The 26,790-nt window shown below is 30.9% G+C and overlaps 1 protein-coding gene across 2 annotated transcripts in view; it reads left to right on the top strand.

Moving 5' to 3' along the window:
* The window catches only part of LOC127729773 (calcium-binding mitochondrial carrier protein SCaMC-2-like), a 39,092-nt gene extending 12,949 nt beyond the window's left edge, over positions 1 to 26,143 (top strand). The window contains exons 2-10 of one of the 2 annotated variants that reach the window (XM_052237650.1): positions 2,553 to 2,679; positions 3,072 to 3,159; positions 7,666 to 7,780; positions 12,705 to 12,863; positions 13,570 to 13,722; positions 14,424 to 14,531; positions 16,054 to 16,221; positions 17,062 to 17,206; positions 20,757 to 26,143. In XM_052237650.1, the coding sequence (XP_052093610.1) occupies positions 2,553 to 2,679; positions 3,072 to 3,159; positions 7,666 to 7,780; positions 12,705 to 12,863; positions 13,570 to 13,722; positions 14,424 to 14,531; positions 16,054 to 16,221; positions 17,062 to 17,206; positions 20,757 to 20,929 (1,236 nt within the window). In that variant the 3' untranslated portion in view covers positions 20,930 to 26,143. Of the gene's footprint in view, positions 1 to 2,552; positions 2,680 to 3,071; positions 3,160 to 7,665; positions 7,781 to 12,704; positions 12,864 to 13,569; positions 13,723 to 14,423; positions 14,532 to 16,053; positions 16,222 to 17,061; positions 17,207 to 18,197; positions 18,568 to 20,756 lie in introns of those variants that run through there. The other variant, XM_052237651.1, reaches the window with a different exon arrangement.
* The last annotated feature ends 647 nt before the right edge of the window (positions 26,144 to 26,790 follow it).

Raw genomic sequence — 26,790 nt, 5'->3', positions numbered from 1 at the left:
ATTACCATAAGGTTCATTTCCACAAAAGGAAGATTGGGATTGATTTTGGGGTTTATGGTACCAACAGTTAAGGAACTAGGGGCCAAAAATAAGCATTTTTGTAACTTCCAGACATAACTTGTGTGTTAGTGTATGGATCTCTCCGACATTGTACCACAAGGTTCCATATCACAAAGGGAATGCTGGGATTGATTTTGGGGGTAATTGCCTCAAAATTTTAGGAATTAGGGGCCAAAAAAGGGCAAAAAACAAGCATTTTTCTAGTTTCATGACAATAACTTGTGTGTTAGTGTATGGATCTCTCTGAAATTGTACTACAAGGTACCATACCAAAAATGGAAGGCTGGGATTGATTTTGGAGGTAATTGCCTCAAAATTTTAGGAATTAGGGGCCAAAAAGGGGCAAAAAAACAAGCATTTTTCTAGTTTCATGACACTAACTTGTGTGTTAGTGTATGGATCTCTCTGAAATTGTACTGCAAGGTACCATACCACAAATGGAAGGCTGGGATTGATTTTGGGGGTAATTGCCCAAAAGTTTAGGAAAAAGGGGCAAAAAAACAAGCAATTTTCTAGTTTCCAGACAATAACTTGTGTTCAAGTGTATGGATCTCTCTGAAATTGTACTGCAAGGTACCATACCACAAAGGGAAGTCTGGGATTGAGTTTGGGGGTGATGAATCATAAGGGGGTTCAAAAAATTTTGGGGGGGGGGGATTTTTTTCCTTTTTTTTCTTTAAAATTTTCCATTTTAAATTGGTTATTTTTGATTTATATATAAAAGCAAATAATAATGATATGGTTAGAATAGGTAAATTAAAAAAATTTTAAGTTCTTAGACCACATTCATTCTGTGTCAGAAACCTATGCTGTGTCAAATATTTAATCACAATTCAGTGCTGTATCAAGCTTGAATGTTATATCCATACTTGCCCCAACTGTTCAGGGTTTGACCTCTGCTGTCGTATCAAGCTGCGCCCAGCGGAGTATTTTATTCTAATTTTGATTACATTTGATTTCAATGATCATTGAGAAAAATCATTTAAAAACAGTAATTTGCCAAGAATACATATATTTAAGTTTAACCTTTCTTGCCAATACATTTTTTAAAGTGAGTCATTTGAATTGATTTCATTTTCTATTGATCATAGGGCCAGTTTGAGCTTTTGCTAACACCACTTTCAACACTCGGCATCCTTTGTACTTTTCTGTCATTGTACAAAAATCTCTAAAACTACTGGGCCAGTTGGATCTAAACATGGCTATAATCACTCTTGGTGAAAATATGTCTGATGATTCAGCCCACCAGCCAAATGACGAACATAGGGTTAAAATACAATTTTTGTCTATTATATACTGAAAACTGCTAAGATACATGTAGCGAAAATCATACAGGGGCAGATATGGTTCGAATGTTGAGATCTACCTACTGTCTATTTACATCAAAACTATCAGACAACTTAATTATCGTAGAAGCTATTGCCCCTAAATGGTGAAATTTACACATTTTTACATTTTTGTCTATTATATTGAAAATAAAATATTATAAATAGAGAGAAACTTTATATAGCAAAACAATAGACAAGTGTCTGAACAATAAACATGTAATACATGTCAAACTTTAATTGTTTAGAGTCTTTTATCTTACCTTTTAGAAAGTCAAAGATATAAACAAAAATGTATTCATCACAAATTCAAGTTGGTGCAGTCATGATATTAACAGATAATGCAGAAATAATGAAATGCCAAATAAATTAGTTGAATATGAGCTATAAAGGCAAGAAAATGTACATGTATCTTTGACTTCTTCATCCCTTTAAAATCAGATGATAATTGTTTTATCAGTACAAAATACTGCTGTTGAGGTTCAAGGAAAACAAATTTGTTTAGATTTAAGGTCTTTTCAAAATGAAAGCTACAAAAACATGTACATGTGTATGTGGAACGATAGAAATTTTAAGGTCTATTCTACTCTCAAATACTACATGTACAATGTATGTAAAAATAAGAAGATGTGGTATGATTGCCAATCAGAAAACTATCCACCAGAGTTCATATGATGAAGACATTTTCAATTATAGGTCACTGTACAGCCTTCAACAAATAGAAAACCCCATACGGTATAGTCAGCTATTAAATGCCCCAACATGAAAAATGTGAAAAATTCAAACGAGAAAACTAACAGCCTAATTTATAACAAGACAAATTTATACATAGTAAAACCTCATATTTCATGTCAAAATACTATTATGTTTGAATTGGCAACAGAATATCATAAACTTCATAGAAATGAATTTAGAATTATTCAAATTTGTGGCAGATACATTGTATCCAATTGAGTAATTTATAACAGTTGGTTATTTGGCATGTCCTGTTAAAATTGTTTCAAATAAAAGAACCAATAAGTTTAGTGGTTGTTTTGTTGGATATCCCTTTATTGCTTGTTGTGTACATTTTTCATTGATACATGTCTGTAAACTTTGAATTTCAGGGACATTTTTTCGCATATTAGATTGAATAGTAATTTCACAAGTTTTATTTATTTTTTTCAGGATTTTTTCAAGCGACACGACACAAATCATGATGGACAGATAACATTCGTAGAATTTGTAGAATTTATTTCGGAGCATGAAAAAAGACTGCATGAGATCTTCACAAAAGTAGATGTAAATCGTGATGGTAAGTACATAGAAATAAGTAGATGTGGTATGAGTGCCAATGAGACATCTCTCCATCCAAGTCACAATGTATAAAAAGTAAACAATTATAGGTCAAAGTACGGCCTTCAACAAGACATTGTTTTAAAATTCATGGAGATTTTGGAAAAAAAGAATAAAAACATTTAACTTTATTCTACATATAAAAAAATGAAGATGTGGTATGATTGCCAATGAGACAACTCTACCAGAAGTTAGTTTGTTAGGAGCCTCAATATTGTCTTTTCATATATTGGTAGTTATTTGATCAACTGTTAACAATTATCTTTCAATACCATCTATTTTTTTTAATTAAATGGAAAACATATTATGAAATAAAGTTTCTATATGTTTATTTCTTATTACATATTTTAGGTTCTATTGATGTGAATGAAATAATGGAAAGTTTCAAGAAGCTAGACATGAAAGTAGAAAGGAAAGAAGCAGAGAAATTAATGAAGATGTAGGTATTAGCTTTTATATGACCGCAAAATTTTTGGGGTCATATAATGTTATGACGTTGTCAGCGCCATTTGGTTTCCAGACAATAACTTGAGTAAAGGGGTATGGATCTCTATGAAATTGTACCACAAGGTTCCATGCCACAAAAGGAAGGTTGAGGTTGATTTTGGGGGTAATTGTCCTTACTGTTTAGGAATTAGGGTCCAAAAACAAGCATTTTTCTTGTTTCAGGACAATAACTTGTGTATAAGTGTATGGATCTCTATGAAATTGTACCACAAGGTTCCATACTTCAAAAGGAAGGTTGAGAATGATTTTGGCGGTTATAGCTCAAACCTTTAGGAATAAAGGACCATAAACTAGGATTTCCTGGTTTCCGGACAATAACTTGAGAATAAGTCTATTGATCTCTATGAAATTGTACCACAAGGTTCCATACCAAAAAAGGAAGGGTGGGATTGATTTTGGGGGTTATGGCCCTAACCGTTCCAGCGGAGCATTTTATTCAAGTGTCGCTTCACTGCTCATCTCCTAGAAAGTCAGGGCATAATCTTGCCAGTGAAATGGTGACTGAAGTCCCTTAAAATTTTTTTAAATCACTAAAACTCACTGGGTAACTGACTATCCAAGTCGTGATGCCTTCGAAATGAGTAAAAGGGAGACAACTTAATATTTTCTAGTATCATAGGTAAACAAAAGTGGTGACTGACTAGGAAAATCAAGATTAAATTAAATAAATAATACAGCCGCTTCATACCTCCTTGGATTTATCATCCAAAACAATTTTAAAGAGGGGACTGAGACCTTGTTTCAGTTGTCATTTTACAATGATTTGCGCCATGAGGATGTTGCATAATCGCTCAGCTGATTTGTTTTATATTCATTTATCACAAACCGACCAGTTGTACTATTTGGTCTGTATAGGAGATGGGAATTATTGGCAAATTTCTTGCTATTCTTTTGATTAGTCCCCTACCGAAGAAGTCGAAGGGGACTTTAGTATTGCACTCCGTCCGTCCGTCTGTCTGTCCTTCTGTCAGTCTGGCAAATCAGTTTTCCACACTTTTTTTCTTCATGATTGAAGATATTGATTTGGTATTTGGTATTTTGTTTTATCATGACAAGTTACAGATCAAGTTCAAATTTTGTTCCGGTCTGATAAATTTGTGCAGAGTTATGGTCCTTGGACTTGGAAAATTCACTCAAATATTCAGTTTTCCGCACTTTTTTTCGTCATTCTTGAAGATATTGATTTAATAATTGGTACATTTTTTTATCATGACAAGTTACAGATCAAGTTTGAATTTTGTTCCGGTTTGATGATTTTGTGCAGAGTTATGGTCCTTGGACTTAAAAAATTCACTCAAATAATCAGTTTTCCGCACTTTTTTTCGTCATGCTTGAAGATATTGATTTGATAATTGGTATTTAGTTTTATCATGACAAGTTACAGACCAAGTTTGAATTTTGTTTCTGTTTGATGATTTTTTGCAGTTATGGTCCTTGGACTTAGAAAATTCACTTAAATTATCAGTTTTCCGCACTTTTTTTCGTCATGCTTGAAGATATTGACTTAATATTTGTTTTATAGATTACACCATGACAAGTTATAGATCAAGTTAGCATTTTGTTCCAGTACAATTAATTTTTAACCGGTAGGGGACTATGTATTGCCATGCAATACTCTCAGAATGCTTGTTAATATTGAAATATAGAAAGTAAAGTACAACTCGTGGAAAAATATGATTGCAAGTACATGACTGTATGAATGTTATGTATCAGCAGGGGATCAGCACCTTTTTTCTTTCCATGAGAAAATCTTAAATAAGAGAGACATCTTATATAACAGAAAAATAAAAATTTGCTCTTCTTAGTTTATTAATACAAAATGTATGTGATTGACAGATATCTTTATGGCCTACAATCATTCATGAGAATCTCTTGTTACAACTGAAACATGTCCTGTACAATTTTGTGCAAAATTATGACAAGTTGTGATAATTTGATTACTCAGTCTTTCTAAAAAAAAACAGATCAGCAGGAAAGTAGAACATATAGTTAAAACTGTCCTAACTTTTTAGGTCACTAATTTCAAAATTTTAATTTTTTTAACCATAAATAACTCTTTTTACTGATGGTATTGAACTTTTGAAAATATTAATTTGGATTATAAAATTAACCCAATCTCAATCATTTAAAAAAAAAACCAGATGAAACTGATAAAAATGATAGACTTTAGGTGTAAAATGATAGACTTCAAGTTCTGTAAAGTTATGAACCAAGATAGCCCTGACTGGTATACAGAAAACCCAAGGCATTGTAAAATCTGTTTTGCAGATAAAAACTGGTAAATGGCAATGCTTTAATTTCCCAACCAGTTCTTGATATAAACAACAAACCATCAGATACATCCTGGGAGTAAGTTTTTCTGAACTTTTTTTTTAATAAATTGAGGTAAATGCAGACAAGACTAATGCATGAAATACTAGCAAATTTGCCCTATAATTCTTTGAAATTTAGATAAAGTAAAAAAAGGAAACATCTGATGACAAGATGTGTAAAATGATTTGACAAATACAAAATCAATAAATTCTGATGCATTAGAACTCTTATGATGTCATGACATCATAATTGTGCACTCTTATGAAGAAAATCTTAATTTTGACTATTTTTTTGGCTAAATTTGAATATTTTTGGCTTTTAAAGACATTTGCAACATGCAAGGACTACCATGATTTATAGTTAGGATGTCAATCTGATCCAAATACAGCCTTGTGTAACAAATTTATTTTGGTCGAAGAGTATGGTCAATGCTTTTGAGAAGGAAGTATACCTTACAAATGCATAAAAACAGGTACTGTAAATTCAGAAATTATTGCGTGCATTTATTATTGCGATTTTGTCATTTTAGACTAAAATGCGATTTTAATTTTTGCGATATTGACAAAAATCCTGTTTTGTTCATATAAACAATTTCAAAATGCGAGTTTAAATTATTGCGATTATAACCCTATCGCATTTTTCACAATAATAAAACATCGCAATAATTTTGAATTTACAGTAATCTGACTAAAATCCTGTAAAATATCATACTTTTGAAGCTGTAAAAATGGTTGAAATGAACAGCACACAGGAGCAAGTTGTAATTGATCCGCAAAGTTTCCGCAAATGGTGTTACAAAGTTCAATTTTCAGGGTCAAATTAAAGCCTTCATGGCCATAATCCTTTTATTTAATCTAAAAATCAAATTGACAGTACAAAAATAGGACTAAATAGATAACAACTATACCTCATGAGGTAAAGAGTAAAATCTTCTGTCCAGAAACAGTTCTGTATAGACAGATTTGACTATTGCTTTTAAAACGATGACATTGAACAAATTATTATGTTTGAATTGCATTAATGATTGGAGATGTGCATATAAATGCATGATTCATCTAAAAAAACATCCATTTTTGTTGAGCCTTCGACTTTAGTCGAAAAAGCGAGACATAGCAATCCTACATTCCGTCGGCGTCATTGTCGGCGGCGTCCACAAATATTCACTCTATGGTTAAAGTTTTTGAAACTTTAATAACTTTTTTAAACTATCCTGGATTTCTACCAAACTTGGACAGAAGCTTGTTTATGATCATAAGATAGTATCCAGAAGTAAATTTTGTAAAACTAAAATTCCATTTTTTCTGTATTTTACTTATAAATGGACTTAGTTTTTCTGCCGGGAAATATTACATTCACTCTGTGGTTAAAGTTTTTAAAATTTTAATAACTTTCTTAAACTATCCTGGGTTTGTACCAAACTTAGACAGAAGCTTGTTTATGATCATAAGATAGTATTAAGAAGTAAATTTGGTAAAAAAATAAATCCATTTTTTCCTTATTTTTACTTTTAAATGGACTTAGATTTTCTGCCAGGAAACAACACATTCACTCTGTGGTTAAAGTTTTTAAAATTTTAATAACTTTTTTTATACTATTTTGGATTTGTAACAAACTTGGACAGAAGCTTGTTTATGATCAAAAGCAAGTATCTAGAAGGAAATTTTGTAAAAAAATAAATATATTTTTTCTGTATTTTACTTTTAAATGGACTTAGATTTTCTGCCAGGAAACAACATATTCACTCTGTGGTTAAAGTTTTTAAAATTTTAATAACTTTCTTATACTATTTTGGATTTGTACTAAACTTGGACAGAAGCTTGTTTATGATCAAATGATAGTATCTAGAAAGAAATTTTGTTTTCTTCCAGTTAACATTACATTAAGTCTGCAGTTAAAGTTTTTAAACATTTATTAGATTCATAAACTATCCTAGATTTTTACCAAACTTGGACAGCAGCATCTTACAATCAAAAGATAGTATCAAGAGGAATATTTTTATTGATTAACTTCCTCATTTTTGTTGAGCCTGCGATTAATAGAAAAAGTAGGCGAGACACTGGGTTCCGTGGAACCCTTACGAATTTTATAAAATGTGAAGTCTCTTTCATAAGCAATTTATTAATAGGATGGATAAAGATGGATCTAGGAAGATAAATTGGCATGAATGGCGGGACTACTTAATATTGTCATCTGGTGTGACTAAGCTAGAAGATATACTTCATTACTGGAGACATGCAACGGTAAGTTAATAGATAATACTGCAATCTCGTAAAATCATGTTGATGCCCAAGTCCAAGTTTCAAACTTATGTAGCTGTTGTTTATTCAGGATCATTGAATTCTTAAGCACCACAATTGATTTTTCCTCTTTATTTGTCTTCCTTAGTGCTTATTAGTCATGTTTTCTATATTGCTTAAACTGTTGTTGGGGACAAAGAAAATGTTTTTCTGTACATTAATTCGATTTTCGAAAGCTGCTTATAGCTCTATCATGTCACCCTGGTGTTTCAACAATTGCAATGGTTATTACTAATTTGACCTTTTGATTTAATGAAAACAATTCATTTATAAATTAAGTTTACAAATTAAAAGACATTTCATATTTCATTTCTTGAGAATCTTAGTAAAGATTTGAAGTCCAAAGTAGCATCGATTATGCAAACCCTGTGTATGTTTGTCAAATGATTCTGGTAGACAAAATAAATTTGTAGCTTAAACCATGATCAAAACTACTTTTAATTGAAAAACAAATATGACAGACATCAAACCAACCTGGGACAGTGATGTAGCAGCACAAAATAAGAATAAACGGTAAAAATCAGATCGGAAAGACCTATAAAAGCAAGTAGCATAAAGGCAAAAGACATCGAACCAATCACAGTTAATAAGCATTTTAATGAGAGAAAAAAATTTATTCAGTGCATTTATTTAAAGACTTATCCATAAGCTACATAGAATGACAATGTGTGAGTACCTCAAAAAGAGTTAACAGTAAACAAAATAGAGATTATAAAGGTCACCTGAAGTTACTATGGTTGGATCTGAAATGATGTGACATGCATGAAATATTTGCCACTGGACATTGAGCAACCAACAATCAATCAATTTCAATGAATTGATGTGTCATTTAAGATTTACAAATTTAATTTCAGTGCAGGTTGATCTTCTGCAAATGTACATTGAAAATGAAAAAAAAATGAACTTTTTCTCCGCATGCAAATTTTTAAGAAAAATAAAGAGAAAATAATTAATTTGAAGGTTTCGGGTTGAAAAAAAACCAAGAAGTATTTTTTTTTTTTAATTTAAGCAAAAAATTTTGACAACAGTGATAACATGTTTTTTAAAAACATGTAACAAAGTAAAAAAAAATAATTGCAGTAAATGATTTTGTTCAAGTAGGATAAGTTCTTCTTTCATTAAACATAATTATAAAATTAAAAATGTGCAAAATGAAGTAAAAATGTATTAGATAATAAATTATGTTTTCTCTGCCTTATCTCCCTTAGACTACATGTAACTGGTTATTTCCAGTTAAAGTAAATATACTTTCTTTATCAGCATATACAACATCATGCATGTTGTACATGCTTTTCTATGTAATTAATCAGGGAAACAACAGGTAAAACAGAGAGAGGTGTTATTCACCTGTCATAAATCATAAGTTAATACTAGATGAGGATAAAACTCTTGTAAAAAATTATGTGACAACTTAAAACATTCATATGTATGCTAGTTGGACTAACATAATAAGATGTGATTTTCTAAATAAGGTAAGCCTATTTAACATAAATCCTGAAGAAAATGTGTATGCATCTTAAAAGGGCCTTCCTTTAATGTTCCTAAATTGAAAAACACCAAATTGGAAATTGAGTTCTATTAGATTCTTCTCTATGCTGCTTATCACAAATATATAAATACAATCAACATGCAAATGAAGGTCACCCAAGGGACAAGGAAAAAGTGACCTTATAAGAGCGATGACCTTTGAATTGAGATTCAAAATGCATAGATATTACTACAGCGAGTCAAGATGAGGGTGACCTTACAAGACAGGTTTTCCCTTAATAGAGGTGACCTTTACAATAGGTTTGACTATATAAAAAAAATGCACAGTTATGGTATTTACAGTAAGACTTATTCCAATTGTTTGAGGATTTTTGTTCTTATTTTACCAGACTTGGGAACATAGTGTTTTCAGCAGAATTTATGAAAGAGGGTACATGTTTTGTGTAAACAACAACTCCTACAGTTTTCAACCTAGATCCTTGAAACCTCACAGGATAATTGCAAATGTGTTGAAGTTGTGCAAGTTCCTCTAACATTTCCATAATAGTGTTTGAGGAATTTTCTATCTTTTTTTCCAGACTTTGGAACATAGTTATTTTCAGCAAAATTTATGGAAGAAGGTACAAGTTTTGTGTAGTCAACTACTCCTTCAGATTTTTTTTTCTCTTTTTGGGAACTTAGTCATTTTTCAAATATTTAAAAGTTCAGTATATAGAGCTTTCTCTATTTTTTAAAAACCGTCTGTGTAATGCGACCATTTGAGTCTTTGGTCAATTTTTATACGACCGCAAAAAAAATTTTCTGGTCGTATATTGGTATGACGTTGGCGTCGTCGTCGTCTTCGTCGTCGTCCGAAGACACATTGGTTTTCGCACTCTTACTTTAGTTTAAGTGAATGGATCTCTATGAAATTTTACCACAAGGTTCAATACCACAAAAGGAAGGTTGGGATTGATTTTGGGGTTTATGGTACCAACAGTAAAGGAATTAGGGGCCAAAAAGGGGCCAAAAATAAGCATTTTTGTATCTTCCAGACATAACTTGTGTGTTAGTGTATGGATCTCTCTGACATTGTACCACAAGGTTCCATATCACAAAAGGAATGCTGGGATTGATTTTGGGGGTAATTGCCTCAAAATTTTAGGAATAAGGGGCCAAAAAAGGGGCAAAAAACAAGCATTTTTCTAGTTTTATGACAATAACTTGTGTGTAATTGTATGGATCTTTCTGAAATTGTACTACAAGGTTCCATATCACAAAGGGAAAGCTGGAATTGAGTTTGGGGGTAATTGCCGAAACGTTTAGGAATTGGGGGCCAAAAAGGGGCCAAAAAACACATTTTTCTAGTTTCCAGACAATAACTTGTGTTCAAGTGTATGGATCTCTCTGAAATTGTACTGCAAGGTACCATACCACAAAGGGAAGGCTGGGATTGATGATGGGGGTAATTGCCTCAATATTTTAGGAATTAGGGGCCAAAAAGGGGCAAAAAACAAGCATTTTTCTAGTTTCAGGACAATAACTTGTGTGTAAGTGTATGGATCTTTCTGAAATTGTATTACAAGGTTCCATATCACAAAGGGAAGGCTGGGATTGAGTTTGGGGGTTCAAAAAATTGGGGGGGGGGATTTTTTTTTTTTCATTTTTTTTCTTTTTTTCATTTTTTTTTTCTTTTAAAATTTTCCATTTTAAGTTGGTTATTTCTGATTTATATTTAAAAGCAAATAATAATGATATGGTAGGAGATACACACCAAACAGGATGTGTAAATTATTATATAAGTATTGTGCAATAGCAAGAAATTTTCAATTGCACAGTATTGCACAATAGCAAGAAATCTTCAATTGCACAGTATTGCGCAATAGCAAGAAATCTTCAATTGCACAGTATTGCGCAATAGCAAGAAATATCAAATAGCACAATATTGCGCAATAGCAAGAAATTGTCAATTGTACAGTATTGCGCAATGGCAAGAAATATTTAATTAAAAGAAGATACTTCGTATAAATTGCTTATTTCTTGACCAATTTCAATGAATTCTTGGGGTTCTTTAATATGCTGAATCTAACCGTGTATTTAGTTTTTGGATTTTGGGCCCGGTTTTTAAATTGGTCCACATTGAGGTCCAAAGGGTCCAAAATTAAACTTTGTTTGATTTCATCAAAAATTGAATTATTGGGGTTCTTTGATATGCCGAATCTAAATGTGTATTTAGATTCTTAATTTTTGGTTCTGTTTTCAAATTGGTCTACATTAAGGTCCAAAGGGTCCAAAATTAAACTTAGTTTGATTTTAACAAAAATTGAATTCTTAGGGTTCTTTGATATGCTGAATCTAAACATGTATTTAGATTTTTGATTATGGGCCCAGTTTTCAAGTTGGTCCAAATCGGGGTCCAAAATTAAACTTTGTTTGATTTCAACAAAAATTGAATATATGGGGTTCTTTGATATGCTGAATCTAACCATGTATTTAGATTTTTGATTTTTGGGCCCCGTTATCAACTTTGTCCACATTGAGGTCAAAAGGGTCCAAAATTAAACTTTGTTTGATTTCATCAAAAATTGAATTCTTGGGGTTCTTTGATATGCTGAATCTAACCATGTATTTAGATTTTGGATATTGGACCATAATAGGTGAATGTCCAATTTAAAATTTTTAAGTTCTTAGACCACATTCATTCTGTGTCAGAAACCTATGCTGTGTCAAATATTTAATCACAATCCAAATGCAAAGCTGTATCAAGCTTGAATGTTGTGTCCATACTTGCCCCAACTGTTCAGGGTTCAACCTCTGCGGTCGTATCAAGCTGTGCCCTGCGGAGCATTTTATTTTCATAATGCATAAAAAAGATAAGATCCAGTATTCTGTTTTTTTGGTTGGTTATTTTCTTCATATAAATGATGCATGGGGTAGATGCATGCATATTCATTGGACAATGCCCAATGGATATATTTATTATATGGAAAATTGCATTGTAAGTGCTTTTAAGCATACATTTCTTTTTAAGATAATTATAAAAAGTTTTTAAGAAACAAACAAACAAAATTATTTTTATTTATTGTCCTAGCCTTGGATAGATAAAATAAGTGCAAAACAGGGGACATTGTCACATTGGAACTGTTCTATTATTTTTACCTTGTGAGATGAGGTTTAGCTGTAGTTGAATATTGGTCATATGATAGCCTACCGGTAGTTATCGCTATCAACATTATAAAAGGAAAAGATGCAGGTTCATGTCAGCATCATATCTTTGAATATTTGGTAAGCATTAAATTAGAACCCAACAATCACTTCTCTAAATAAAGTGAATCTGCCCTATTGAGAGATTCATTTGCAATACTGAAATGAAAAACTTAAAAACTTGTAATCTTTGCAGATTATAGACATAGGTGAGAATGCCATTGTACCTGATGATTTTACAGAGAAGGAAATGCAGACAGGAATGTGGTGGCGTCACCTAGTGGCAGGAGGATTTGCTGGAGCTGTATCAAGAACAGCTACAGCACCACTGGATCGTATCAAAATATTCCTGCAGGTAAATTGAGCATCTAGATGAAATTTTTATCCTTTGTTGTCACGATGATAAGAGGTCAGGTATAATCATCAATTATCAAACTACTGACTGTTTCCAATTTTAGAACTTTTGGCAAAGGGAGACAACACTTGTGTAGACCAAATTATGTTCCATGTTAATGCAAAAATAATGGGAGGAGCGTGTTTTGTTATAAAAAAAATTGTTACGAATGGTAACAGCCTATTTTGCAATCTCTTTTTAATTTGTGATACACTTAGGAAGTCAAAATTATTGTCAGAGCTGAGAATACAGCAAACTTTGCTTTATTTAGGAAGGGACCTTTGTCATACCTAGGAGTTGTTTCCCTTTACAAAAAAAATTGAAATTTGAATCCAGTCTAAAATTTGATACCACACTATAAGTGGAAGTAACACTTCGACAAATTAACATTGTAGATATGACCACATTTAGGTATCTGTAGTACCATAGATAAAATTATAGACATATAAGAAAATATAAAAATTGATGATCATGATTATGCATGACAAGTCAGACTACATATTATGATGCTGAGATGTATAGATTTTACTACAATATCCCAATGAATGTATTCATTTACTCTGAGATTGTTCAATATTCAAAAGTTAAAATTAATCCATTTCCTTTTAGTAATGAAGATATGAATAACAAAAAATATGGCTTTTAGTGTAAAATGTTTATCTTATAGGTTCATGGTAGTAAAAATTCCAATTATGGTGTTGTAAATGGATTGCAGTACATGATAAAAGAAGGAGGAGTCAAATCTCTGTGGAGGGGAAACTTTATAAACGTTCTTAAAATTGCTCCAGAATCTGCTCTCAAATTTATGGCTTATGAACAAGTAAGTATTCACAGTAAATAAAAAGATAAACCAAAAAACAAAACAGAACAGAAACTAGAAAATTGAAAGAAAATAATAAACATGCATTTGTTTCATAATATGGAAACATTGGTACATTTGAGCAATTTTCTTCAATTATTTTTTTTGCATTAGCTGTAACAGTTTGAAATGAAAAATCTCTTTTTTTTAATGACTTGTATGTTTATACTGTAGTGATTATTAGATTCTACCATGTAGCAGTAGGCAAACAGTTTTCCACTGAAGAAGGCATGTGAGACTTGGTTTTAAAACTTAACAATTATAAGAATTTCTAGATTGCTACCAATTAGCTTTCAATATAATAATTAACCCTATATAATGTATGAAAATAATGTAGCTTATTTAGAACCCTGTGTTTCTTGACATATTTCTTTAATCAAGTTGTAAATGAAAAATATGTTGTGTACAAATTTGAGTACTGATCTACCTTAGACTGATTGTAGCTTCCAAAGCATAAATTCATTTGGCTTGACTTTCCTATTTTAAAGTTTTCCAGCTTTTGTAAAATAATTTCAATTTTTGTTCTTTAAATATTTCATAAAAATAACCATGTGCAAATTAAATTTGAATTGTATCTTTAAAGAATTTTAGGGTCAATTATATTTGTAAAAAATTAAAAGAAACTGGATTCATACATTACAATATAAACTTTCTTTTATTAGTTTAAATCCATGTTCAAAGGTGACAGAAAAGAAATAACAGTTGTAGAGAGATTAATGTCTGGATCATTGGCAGGAGCCACAGCACAAACAATTATCTACCCAATGGAGGTTTGTTATTAACTAAAGCAGTCCCTCTTAAAAACTGTTTTTACTGTTGTACATGTAGAAGATATGTCAGGATCTCAGATTCAGTGATGTTGAATTTATCTAGGCTCTATTTATAACACACTTTGACTTTTTAAACCTTAAAACTATGAGTGTTTTGTCTTGCTGAATAAAATTTATGACATGCCAGACAATGTTTTCAAAACTAGGATGTACAAATGTTATAACAATAATATAAAAGGGGCGTAGTAATTAATTTTCAGACATTTGTTTTAACTACAGGTCAACAAAAGGCCTTCAAGAATGAGCAAAACTCATCTATAAAAAAATATAAAATGTCACAGGAAGACAAAATGTGACTATTCAAAAGAGAAAACAAACAACCTGATTTATTCTAAAAAAGAAGAAAAAAAGAAAAGCAATGATGGCAGTCAGTTACAAATGACTACCACTGGATTACAGGCTCCTGGCTTTGGGCGGCCACTAAAAAAATGTGGAGGGCAGGGAGGATAAAATAATATTGTGACCTGACCTTGCTTTTTATGTGCTTTTCCTTGTTTTCTGCATTGTATTCAACTTAGTTTTATGACAACTGTATCCATACCTGTGAAAGTAACATATTTCCAGCTTTAGTGAATATAACTTCAGGAATACATCAAGTGCTGGCACGGAGCCAAAGAAAACAGAGCTGCATATTTCTGTGTTGAATGTGCTAAAATGGACAGATTATTATATTTAGAACATAAAGGCCATCCCTACAGTAGAAAAAATGTTGCCTTTTATAGAAATGGCCTGAGTTGATATACATGAAAAAGCTTACCTTGATGAGAATAAAGCAGGATTAGTATGAGGGCAAATCTTCCATGAAAGGGGCATTATATGTATGAAGGGAATTTATATATGACATGATGAATAGGGGGAAAAAACCACTTTCAGCCAGTCAAGTCTTATTGTTGTTAGGTTAGCACATGGCCGGAGACATATAAATACTGGCTGTTCTTCAATCTGGTCTTAAGCGCTCTCACATGTACAATTCTTGCCTGATTTTTATGAAATTTATATCAAAGGTTTATATCAGCAATGTCTCGGACAAATTCAAAAATCAGTTCCAATCAGCTATCTTTAAAAGAATTTAACTATGCCCTTGGAAATATTAATTATATGGAAAATTGCATTGTAAGCCCACTTAAGCCTAGATTTCTCTTAAGATATTTAAAAAAAAGTTTTTTTTGGTTATTGCCCTTGGACAGATAAAATATGTGCAACGCAGGTGACATTGGAACTCTTGTTCTTTTAATTTGATATAGTTTTTCAGTAAGATTGCTTTGTTTTTTGTCTCTGTAAACTGAAAAGATTTTGAATTCCATGTATGTTAATCTTATGGAACAGCAGTTAATAGAAGTAATATCTATTTTCTCCCAGGATTGCACAAAACTGACTTTTTAATAAATACTGTTTAAACTCAGACAGCAGTGTTAAGAGTTGAAATAAATGAAAATTAAAATTTTGACATTTGCTCTTACAGGTGTTAAAGACAAGATTAGCACTGAGGAAGACAGGTCAGTTTGATGGTATTGTTGATTGCGCAAAGAAAGTTTACAAGTCAGAAGGTGCACAAGTATTTTACCGCGGCTATGTCCCTAATATACTTGGTATTATTCCATACGCTGGCATAGATCTGGCGATATATGAGGTAAGAATTATCCTCTATAAAGGTATACATCTTGTGAATGGTCTTTTATTTGCTAAGGTCAATTTTCAATAAAAAATCATTGGTTGATAATTATTTAAATCTGTGACTTCAGAGTTTTCATAAGAAAAATCTGTGGGGAAATCTGCTACTTGATAGGTATGAATTTTCTGGGTTTTTTTTATAATTGCATGACCATTTTATCTGAAAATGTTTGTTGATATTGACTAAATGATGTTAGTTTGAAAAATTATGTTACTGTGACTTGATTATAAGTATTGCTGTCCATTCAAGATTATGACACAATTGCAATTTGTTTCATCAAATCAAAGTTCAACAAAATTTTACCAAACTGCTGAAAGAACCACAGTCAAGTCATCAATGTTAGTATCGGGATGTGAGCTTACAATCATATTGTGTCAGAATACAGCCATAAATGATTTTCAATTTTTATGCTGATGATGACTGTTAAAAGTCCAGCAGCATATTTGGTGTATATTCAGGGTGAGAACATGTTAATAAAATATGCATACAAACCCTGCTTTGTACTAGACAGACACACTATGCAGAATTTTTAACATGCTAGTTAACCAGGTAAAAGTCCTCAGGCAGATATGTTACCCTACCTGGACATATTATTCTGACTCTAAGCTGAACAGTCTTTGCTCTTACTCCTTAATGCTGCATACTTAGCGAAGATGCAGTAAATACCAATTTAAAAAGACCCGGTTTGGAATTGAATTGCTTTTCTAATAACTTTTGTTTCATGTTAATTTTAAGGAATTGTAAAATGAATTACTTTTGGAATAAACACTTTTAGATATTGATATTACTTTTTTTCAGACACTGAGAAACATCTACACAAAAAGAACAGGAGGAGCTGATCCAGGAATATTTGCATTATTAGCTTGTGGTACATGTAGTAGTACGTGTGGACAGTTAGCTAGTTACCCCTTAGCTCTTGTCAGAACAAGGCTTCAGGCACAACGTAAGTATTCATAGACTTTCACTTTTAATGTTATGGATTTATACAAAAATTAGCAGTATCTAACTTTCAGATTTAATTAGATTTACTGTGGATTCATTTATTTTCGTGGAAAACAAATTTCTCTAACTTAAGTAATTTTAACCAGGTTTTCCTAGGGAAATATGGTTATTATTGATTATGTTTTTTTCGTGCAGTAACTTATGATCCTTTCAACCTATGTTTTTCAAATTTTTAATATGTTGTAATTTATTACAAAATTGAGGGCCATTTCGATAATGATGATTTTCACTTATGCCCTTCATGAGTATTGGTCTTTTATTGCTTTAACAATGACTTTAAGAAATGTAATAAAAACCCAGTTTGCTGTCATTTTGAAAGCCTCTTGTTTCAGTATTTGGAAGGTTTTTTAAGCTGTAAAAATAAATAAGTGCTTAAATCATTGTTTACAAAATATTGAGTGCCCAAGCTACATTAAATGCTGTTCAGTCTAATTAATTCATTAATGATTGAATTCATTAGACTATACACTGATTGTATGATTTTTTTTTAAATTAATGTCTAAACTACAAAAGGAATAAAGATATCAAAGAAAAACACTATAAAATGAGTCAATTGCAAATCAATTATAAAAATGTTTTTTTACAAAGGACACATGTTTTATTCTGAATTGGTTCTTTCATTTCATCTGTTTGAAAGAATCTGAAACGATTGTATTTTGATTTTTTTGGCAAAAAAATAAATTCATTAGAAATATTTTTAAAGTTAATTATATAGTCCTTGTGAGATTTCTTTTGTTTTACTGTATTCTATAAAGCATTGATTATGTGTGATTAAAGCAGATTTTATCAGGACAACATAAGTAAGTAAGATCGTACCAGCATGTATACATTAAAACAAAGTAATGAAAGTTACCAACCACTGTCCAATTTTCTACATTTGCGTGTCTTTAATGATTTATTAAAATCTTGATTTTGTCAATTTTATGTTCTAGAGAGACATATAAAGACAAGTATGTATGGTTTGTGTGTGAAGAAATGTTGTCACTGTCAATTAATCTTGCAATGTCATGTAAAATATATTTCAACAAACAATGCTACCATCTTTGTTCCTTCATTAGTCAAGAGATATGTTCCTTCATAAGTCATAAGAACTTCATCATATGGGATAAACATGCAAACCAGCTAATATTTATAAAACTTTTATACACTTTATATATAACTTTGAAACAATTGTAAAAGCATTGTTTTGAGTTTCTAAATTTTATATTTCATTGTTTAAGTGTTGTGATTTTTTAAAGGAATCTGATACAAGGGAATCTTTTTTTGTGTGTATTTCATTTCATTTTTAAAATCTTGGTGTTTTTTATTTTTTAGTAATTAATCCCATTTCATGTATGTTGGTTTTTTTGGGTTTTTTTTTTTTTTAAGTATTTCACTGTGTTTTCTCAGGAGTTCTAAATTAATATTTTACAAGGAGAGGATGATGTGTTCCATAAGTAACCTAAGTGTTAACATGAAAATATTCATTATGGACTTTTGAAAAATTCAATACGTTATATATGGACCTGTTCAGATTATATTGACCGAGTAAGAAGCCAGAGTGTCAATATAATTTAACAGCTCCATATATAGCACATTGACTGAGTAATAGTCCCTAATTTATATATTACATATGTAAACAGTGTATTGTGTAATGTTCTTTCTGTGTAATTTACATTGTATTTTGCAAGATTTTTAATATATACCTTCAATATATAATATAAATAGAAACACAGCATATTTTACCTTGTACTTTGCAAGATTTTTAATATTGACTATCAACATATATATATATAAAAAGAAACATAGCATTCACATACTTAAATACCCTTAAGCTTTGAATCATGTGATCGTAAGAACCAATGAAAAAAAAAGAATGCTTCACCATATGTAATATATATTATTATCACTGAATATGTAAATTCAATAATTGAATTAATTTGCAAGGAAGAACTGTATATTAACTTTAGCATAATAAACCAGGGATGTTCTGGTACAGTCCAACCTTAACAGTCACCTTGTTTCAGCGGTCACCTGTCTCTAACGGTCACTTTCAGACTCTCCCAAAAGTATTCTTTATATAATTTAACTCTTTTCATCGATCACCTGTCTTAACATGATCAATGGTCACCTACTTTTCGCACAATATATATTATATAATTAACTACCGTTATAATCATGACAAAAAATATACGTGTTTAGTATTGAAGTAAAAATGAGAATAGGAACCTGTTTGCAACCAAGATCACACAATAGGAGGTGTATTTGTGAATACTTCGTGTACTACTTCTTTCACTTTCCATTGAAAACAGTATCACCGACTTATCTCTTTACGAATATTAACATAATGTTTTTTTCCAATTAACGTCGACGGAATCAACCATTTTTTTATTTCACTGCTCCAAAAACAATAACTCAACTGATTCAAAACACTACAACAATTTGCCACGGACCTTGCCATAGGTGATGTTGGAATCAGAACTTTTCAGAACCTCTTTTAAAAGTTGACCTCTCCAATATTGAACAAATAATATGTACTATTCTATTAAAACATAGTTTTACACATTTACAATGCAATGAAGTATAAAAAGGAAATTCAAAGTACCAAGTGCATACTAAATGAAGGAAAATAATACAATATACATGTGTGAGTGAGTGCATCTGAAAAAACAAGAAATATTTTAAATTTCCCTGTCCATTGTAATTGTAAGTAATTAAAAAGACATTCATAATTACATGGTTCCCCAAGGGTGACTTTGGAATAGGAATATGTTCAGTTTGGTCTTCTTCTGAACGGCTGTAAAACCCTTGCCAAAGTGGAGTGTACATTTGGCAGTGCTGGATGTATAAGTACACAACCACATCCCATCAAATAAGGACATTAGATAGATGTGTATCGTGTAGAGAAATTACCATTCTCTCAGCACTTTAAGTACCCTTGCAAAAACTCTTTGAGGGGTCCGTTGGTGGCCTGTTGCAAGGCAAAATTTCCAATGTATCCTCATTTTCCAGTGGCAGTCCAAATTTCCTTGACCTTCATCCTGGACTGCCTCTATAACCAGACCGACCTATTGTATTTATTGTTAATTTGTTCTCGTCCTGAACATGCATGTAACATTTGCCACAGGACGATAAGCAAACAATCAATCAATCGTGATTACATGGCAAAAATGCAATGTAATTCATTTCTTTTAATTATATGTACTTGAAAATATGCTCAATTACATGTTACATTAAATTACTTTTTTTTGCCCATTATCTTGAAAAACTATAATAGATAGAAAGGTACAAATAATAATAGAAAATAGAAAATACATTCATATTGCTGTCCAATTCACAAATTTACAACCATGAACATGATGAATGTCACTCGAAAGTTTTATCAGTTAAAAGATATTTTCCACCCAAAAATATATACCGGTATTTTCCTTTGATCCTTGTGCCCTATTTTTGACACTCCTCAATTACCTGTAAAATTTAAATAAAATAACACGCTTACTGTTTACTTGCAGGAGAAGGGCATGACACAATGTCAGGAATGTTTAAGAAAATCATCAAACAAGATGGACCAATGGGACTGTATCGTGGCTTGACACCTAATTTTCTCAAAGTTCTACCAGCAGTTAGTATTAGTTATGTGGTTTATGAAAAGACCCGGACTGCACTAGGTGTAAATATGTCTTAATGTAGATTTTTATTTAGGTGTTTATAATAAATACTTTATTATAAGTGTCCATTATCAAACTGAGATACATTTATTATAATTTTATAATCACTTGCATAATTTGAGATTTAGGCAAATGTTCATGCTTTTTGATTGGAAGTTACATGTCATGTGACTAGAAATCAGACTGAGGCTGTCTTTATTTTTGTATCTTCCTTAGTGAGCACCTATTTATTTAGCTGATATATAGTATTTTTTTCAGTAGTAGCAATATTTTACAGTATACAGTTTAAAATATAAATGTTTATGAAAATCATAAACAGTAAAAACATATTTGTTCTTTCAAAACCCTGTACTGCTGCTAATGACTTTTATACATTGGAGAGTAAAAAATGATTAAGAGAACATTCAAAAGTTAAATATTAAGCTAAGATGGACACTTTATATGGTTTGAGAGAAGAATTTGTCCAAAGTAGTTAAGTTTGTCTCAATTTTTTCCAAGCAGGAGAAGATCTTATTTTATCTTTTCTATTTAATGCAATAGATAACGGTATTTAATATTTTTTATTTCGAATTAATTATTATAGTGTAGAAGCATATTATTAGTTGTGTGCCATGTATTTTTGTTAAGGATATAGAAAACCATACTAACAGAGGCTTAAATCTCATATATATATAGCTGTATATTATTGTATAGAAATATTCAAACATTTGTATTGTCAGTTATATGAAAACGGTTTGTTAATGTTAAAACATTTTATAATTATATGTTGATTGTTAATTTTGAGGTTTTTTTTATCTTCCAAATTGCAATAAATAATCTGTTATATAGAAATTATTTAAATTAATATTACCACACACTGTTAACATAGTAAAAGGTTAATGTTATTTCAGTACACTAGAACTTCAAAGGAAATATGAATGGGTCACTGTTTTTGGACCCTTAAGTTCGAAAATCTAAAACTTTTATAAATTGTTAAATTACATCTTTTAAATGTTTGTCCGTCATTAGTCTGACAGATATTGGTATTTCATTTTAGAATTTTGTCTGTAGGTCTTCAAACTTCTTGCATTTAAGGAAAAAATGCCAAAACTTCTAGAAGAGCCTCATTTTGAGATCTTGTCATTGTTACTTAAATATGAGCGACAGCTCTACCCTCAAAGATATTTTGCTACAAGATGTCTTATATAAAGTTGTTATAATGACAGAAATATCTTTTTGAGATAGAATGTTGTTCATATTTTATTTGAACATAATCAATATATAAAATGTCAATTTAGATATGTTACAGTCACATCACAGATGATATTTCTGTACTAAAGTGACCACACTTTATTGTGCCATTTATTTTTATCAATAAATTAAAATGATTTGAAAGGATTATTATTTTTGCAATTTCAGGGAAATATGTAATAACCTTGCCCTCACATCACTGCCCCAATGATATAACTGGTAATCATTCCCTGCATTGACATCACTTTAAATTAATGTTACGGCTAAAGAAATTTATAATCATAACATCTTTCATATTTTAACCTTTCTTTTACAAAGCAACAGTATTTAGCTGAAAGATAGATATTATCCATAAAAAACGTATGACGGTTGTTTTCAATTTTTTCTGTTGGTTGATACAGTCAAGCGTATGATTTTTGTTTCGCCTTGACGGAGTCAAAAAGTGAGACATAGATATGCTGTTTCCGGTGAATGTATTAGTTTGTGATTAGGTCTGATAAAGGGGAACCATTAGTGGTAGGCCAATGTTAATTGGTATGCAGTTGTATTAGCATTGACACATCTCATATCCATGGAGATTATTAGGCCCTGCCCCCTCAGTCATGGTCTATTGACTTTGAAACTTTTGCTTAGTTTACATATATATTAGTTTGTGATTAGATCAGTTTTAGATGAACAACTTATGTTAAGTCAATGATATTTGGTATGCAAATTTGTTGGCATTTGCAAGTCTTGTTTCCATGGAGATTATATAGCCCGACCCCCTCATCATGGTTCATTGACTTTGAAACTTACAGTTTACAAGTTAATGTTTGTGTTTAGGTTTGTTTAAAGGGAATGAATTATGATAAGTCAATGGTATTTGGTATTCAGTTTTATTAGCACTGGCACATCACATTTCCATGGAGATTGTATAGCCATGTACCTTCAGTCAAGGTTCATTGACTTTGAATATTTGCATAACTTACATGTTAAAGTATTGCTATTTTAATTTCAACTTTTGCATTATAAAAATTACAAAAAGGCGAGACATATCTCTGTGTTAACAGTTTATGTCATGTTTTATGGACTTTCCCCTTTTTGAATTACCTATGAGTTTAATATTTTTGTTAATACTGTTTTCCATTAAATTCTATCATATAAAACTAGAATACTGACTATTCTTTTTACTTTTTTGGTTTATTTACAAAGGGAGTGTTCTCCCCAGGGCCATGGTGTTATATTTATTTACCAAAGTGCTATCTGAATAAATTTATGTTATAATGTATTATAAATGAGCTGTTTTGATTTAAGGGACGCATTGCTATTTCAAATCTCATAGTGCTATTTTAAAAATGGTGGGGAGAACACTTACAGATGGTTCAGTTTTATTTGCAGTCACTTTTTTGATAGTTTATTTTGTTAAATGATAACCCTATGGACCAATAATTACCGTAATTGTATCACTTTCATGACTAAGTTACCAATAGAAGTTTTTTTTATTTATGCAGTTAAATTTTTTAATTCTTTTGTTGTGAATGTTGCAAATCATATGTTACAAATTGCAAAACTTCTACTCTACAGTACCTGCATCTACCTGGTTTTAATTTGTTGCAGAATTGTATGATCATTTATGAAAGACATTTATTTAGTCTTAACTGTGATATAAACTATTAGTACCAGTATGTCATTTTCAATGCTCTTCAATTTCGTACGTTATTTGTCCTTTTTAACTTTTTTTATTCGAGCGTCACTGATGAGTCTTTTGTAGACGAACCAAGCAACTGGCATACAAAATTTTAAGCCTGGTATCTATTGACGAGTTTTCAAAATCATTTAACCATGACATATTTTTTTAAAGCATTCCAACATTTATGAGTACATGTGCTTACTTACTTTTTTATAGAATTTGGCTAAGTAGAAATTTCCGTTTATTTATAATTTAATTTGTTGAAATTGTATATAACATCAAATTCCCCAATTTACAAACCAAGCGCATTTAATATACATGTATTGAGTGTTATTTAGCCATATTTCATATGTAAACAACATTGATACTTGTGATGTTCAAGTATTTGGGATTTCACAATTTCGATATTTTTGTGAAAACCAAATTCGACATTAACAGTTTTATATTATATCTGTATGATTTACTGAAATGTAGCAGTTGATCAGAAAAAGGATAATTTTCTTTTTTTCAATGGAAATTTTTGTAAACATTTCAGAATTCAATGTGTTTGCATAATATTTTCTATAGTATACACAATAGCTTAGTGAATTGTTAACAATGGATATCCAACCAATGGTGCAATTATTATACCCCCTCTCCCTCCTCTTGCAAAAAACGATTTTTGGGGGTACATATGAATATATATGTTTGTCTATCAGTCTGTCCATGTAACTTGTAATTAACGTGTTGATAGTGCAACTGCTGCTAACATGATTGATGGATATTGATATTGCATGTGCATAAAGGAATAAAGTCTCAGGTCTACATGTTCAAGGGGAGATAATAGAACTTACATACTTACTCCAATATTACAATATGTGGTCATAGTATTCAGGGTAGGGGAGATAATAGAACTCACATACTTACTTCAATATTACAATATGTGGTAATTGTATTGAGATTAGGGGAGATAATAGAACTTACATACTTACTTCAATATTACAATATGTGGTAATAGTATTGAGGGTAGGGGTTTTAGATTTTATTTTATGTATGAACAATGAAATTTCTCTTTAACCTCTAGTTCTGTTTTTATTTTATTCAACATTTCACATGTTTTTGGTGTTACTGTAATTAATATACAGGTCCCTGACTCCGTGTCCATTAAAAGTGTTCAGCTACAGAAATTAGGCTATACTTTATACAAACTGTGGTCATGTTTTTTGGAACTCAATTCTTTTGCATTATATAAAACCTTTTTGTCCCTCCTTTTTCAAGATAGAAATGTAGAATAAAAAGTAAAATCTTATTTTAAAAGGATAAACACCATATTTTTTATACAATGATTATAACTTGCAGGCATGTGTAATTTAGTGATTAAACATAGGTAAAATGATTATGAATGTTGGTATACATGTACATGTATGTATGTATGTATGTATGTATGTATTTATGAAAGTCGTGACTGATGAAAAATTGGTACTATATTGCTCTTTTTATGAAAAAAAATAATTTGAGAATTGCATAACATACTTGTTTTTTCATTGACAATGAATACATTTCTATATTTAAACTCAAGGCAGATAAATGTAAGCCAATATACAGGAAAAACTCAGTGATGGAATTAGCCACTTTTGGAAGGGTGAATGATTCAGTTGGTTATAACCGAGGGTTAGGCATTTTTGTTTTGGAACATTTTTCATGTGATTTTTCTAAAAAATAAAACTGAAAAAGGAAAAGCAACTCTTAATTTTCCCTAGATTTAAAAGATATACATGTAGTACCATTCTAAAGTCAAAGAAGATTTGAAAGCATGATTGTTATTCCTTTCACTGTTGATTCCATAAACATGAATTCTGTTTTCAACAATTTTACCTCTTTGGAGATTTTCTAAACTCTTTGTGTTTTTGTTGAATACATATTTGTATGTGTGTATGTCTGTCTGTCTGTGAGTGTTTGTAGTAATGTCTTCCATAATGCTTAGATTCATAGAAGCAGATTTACTTTGTCTGGTTGATGATTACACCTGGAGAAATTCGCTTATACACCTTAAATGTTTGCATTGAGGGTATAGTAAATTTGGAATCATAGAGATATTGCTAATAAAACCAAAAATATTAATGGATGTTTTTTATTTTGTATAATCTGTTCTGTCTTTAAATCTTATTACCTTATGTGATTTAAATGTGATGATTTGTTACTGTTTTGATTAAATCTCATTTTTACCCGTAATTATTAATAGTCTGAAATAGTTTGTACTCGTAGTAATGAATGTTCTGTGTAAACTGCAGGATATTTCTGCTTGTATTATATGTCACTACTATTTTTTACAATTAAAAAAAATACAAATTCACCGTGTGTTTGTAATTATCAATCGAACTCAAATTCCAAATGTTTTTCAGACAGTGGCAATAAGGTAAAACACGCCAATTTCAACATGGGTTTGACATCTAGATTATATCACCCTATTCATTTATCTATAGAACTAACATAATTTCTCATTGATAGAGAATTTATCTACTTCAGGGGTTCAAATAATCACTTATCATACCTCCCCTTTAAATGGTTCCTTCTTAATGTTAATAAAGGGAGATGTTGGGTATATATATATATATATATGTCTAGGACAGCAACATAACAATACATAAAACATTCTAACCGCCTCTGTGGTCTCGTGGTAGCATGTTTGCCTCGAGTCTGGGTCAAACCAAAGACTTTAAAATTGGTATTTGCTTCTTCTCTACTTAGCAAGAGTCATTAAGGAGTTAGAGCAAAAACTGGTTGGCTCAGAATCAGAATAATGTGTCCGGTTAAGGTGACATGTCTTCCTGCGAACTGTTACCTTAAAAATTGTTCTGGTGGAATTTTTGACTTATCATTTATCCTGTCACAATATTTATTTGGCGAATATTTTCAACAAATGCAAGCCCCCACCTATTCCAGGAAGAATCAAGATTATTTTATATTATACCTAACACTAAGAAGAATTGGGCTATATAA

Source organism: Mytilus californianus, unplaced genomic scaffold (genome assembly GCF_021869535.1).
Source record: "Mytilus californianus isolate M0D057914Y unplaced genomic scaffold, xbMytCali1.0.p SCAF_2, whole genome shotgun sequence".
Classification (NCBI taxonomy): Eukaryota; Metazoa; Mollusca; class Bivalvia; order Mytilida; family Mytilidae; genus Mytilus; species Mytilus californianus.
Note: the sequence above shows the minus strand (reverse complement) of the source record. Positions and strands in the feature narration are given on the sequence as shown.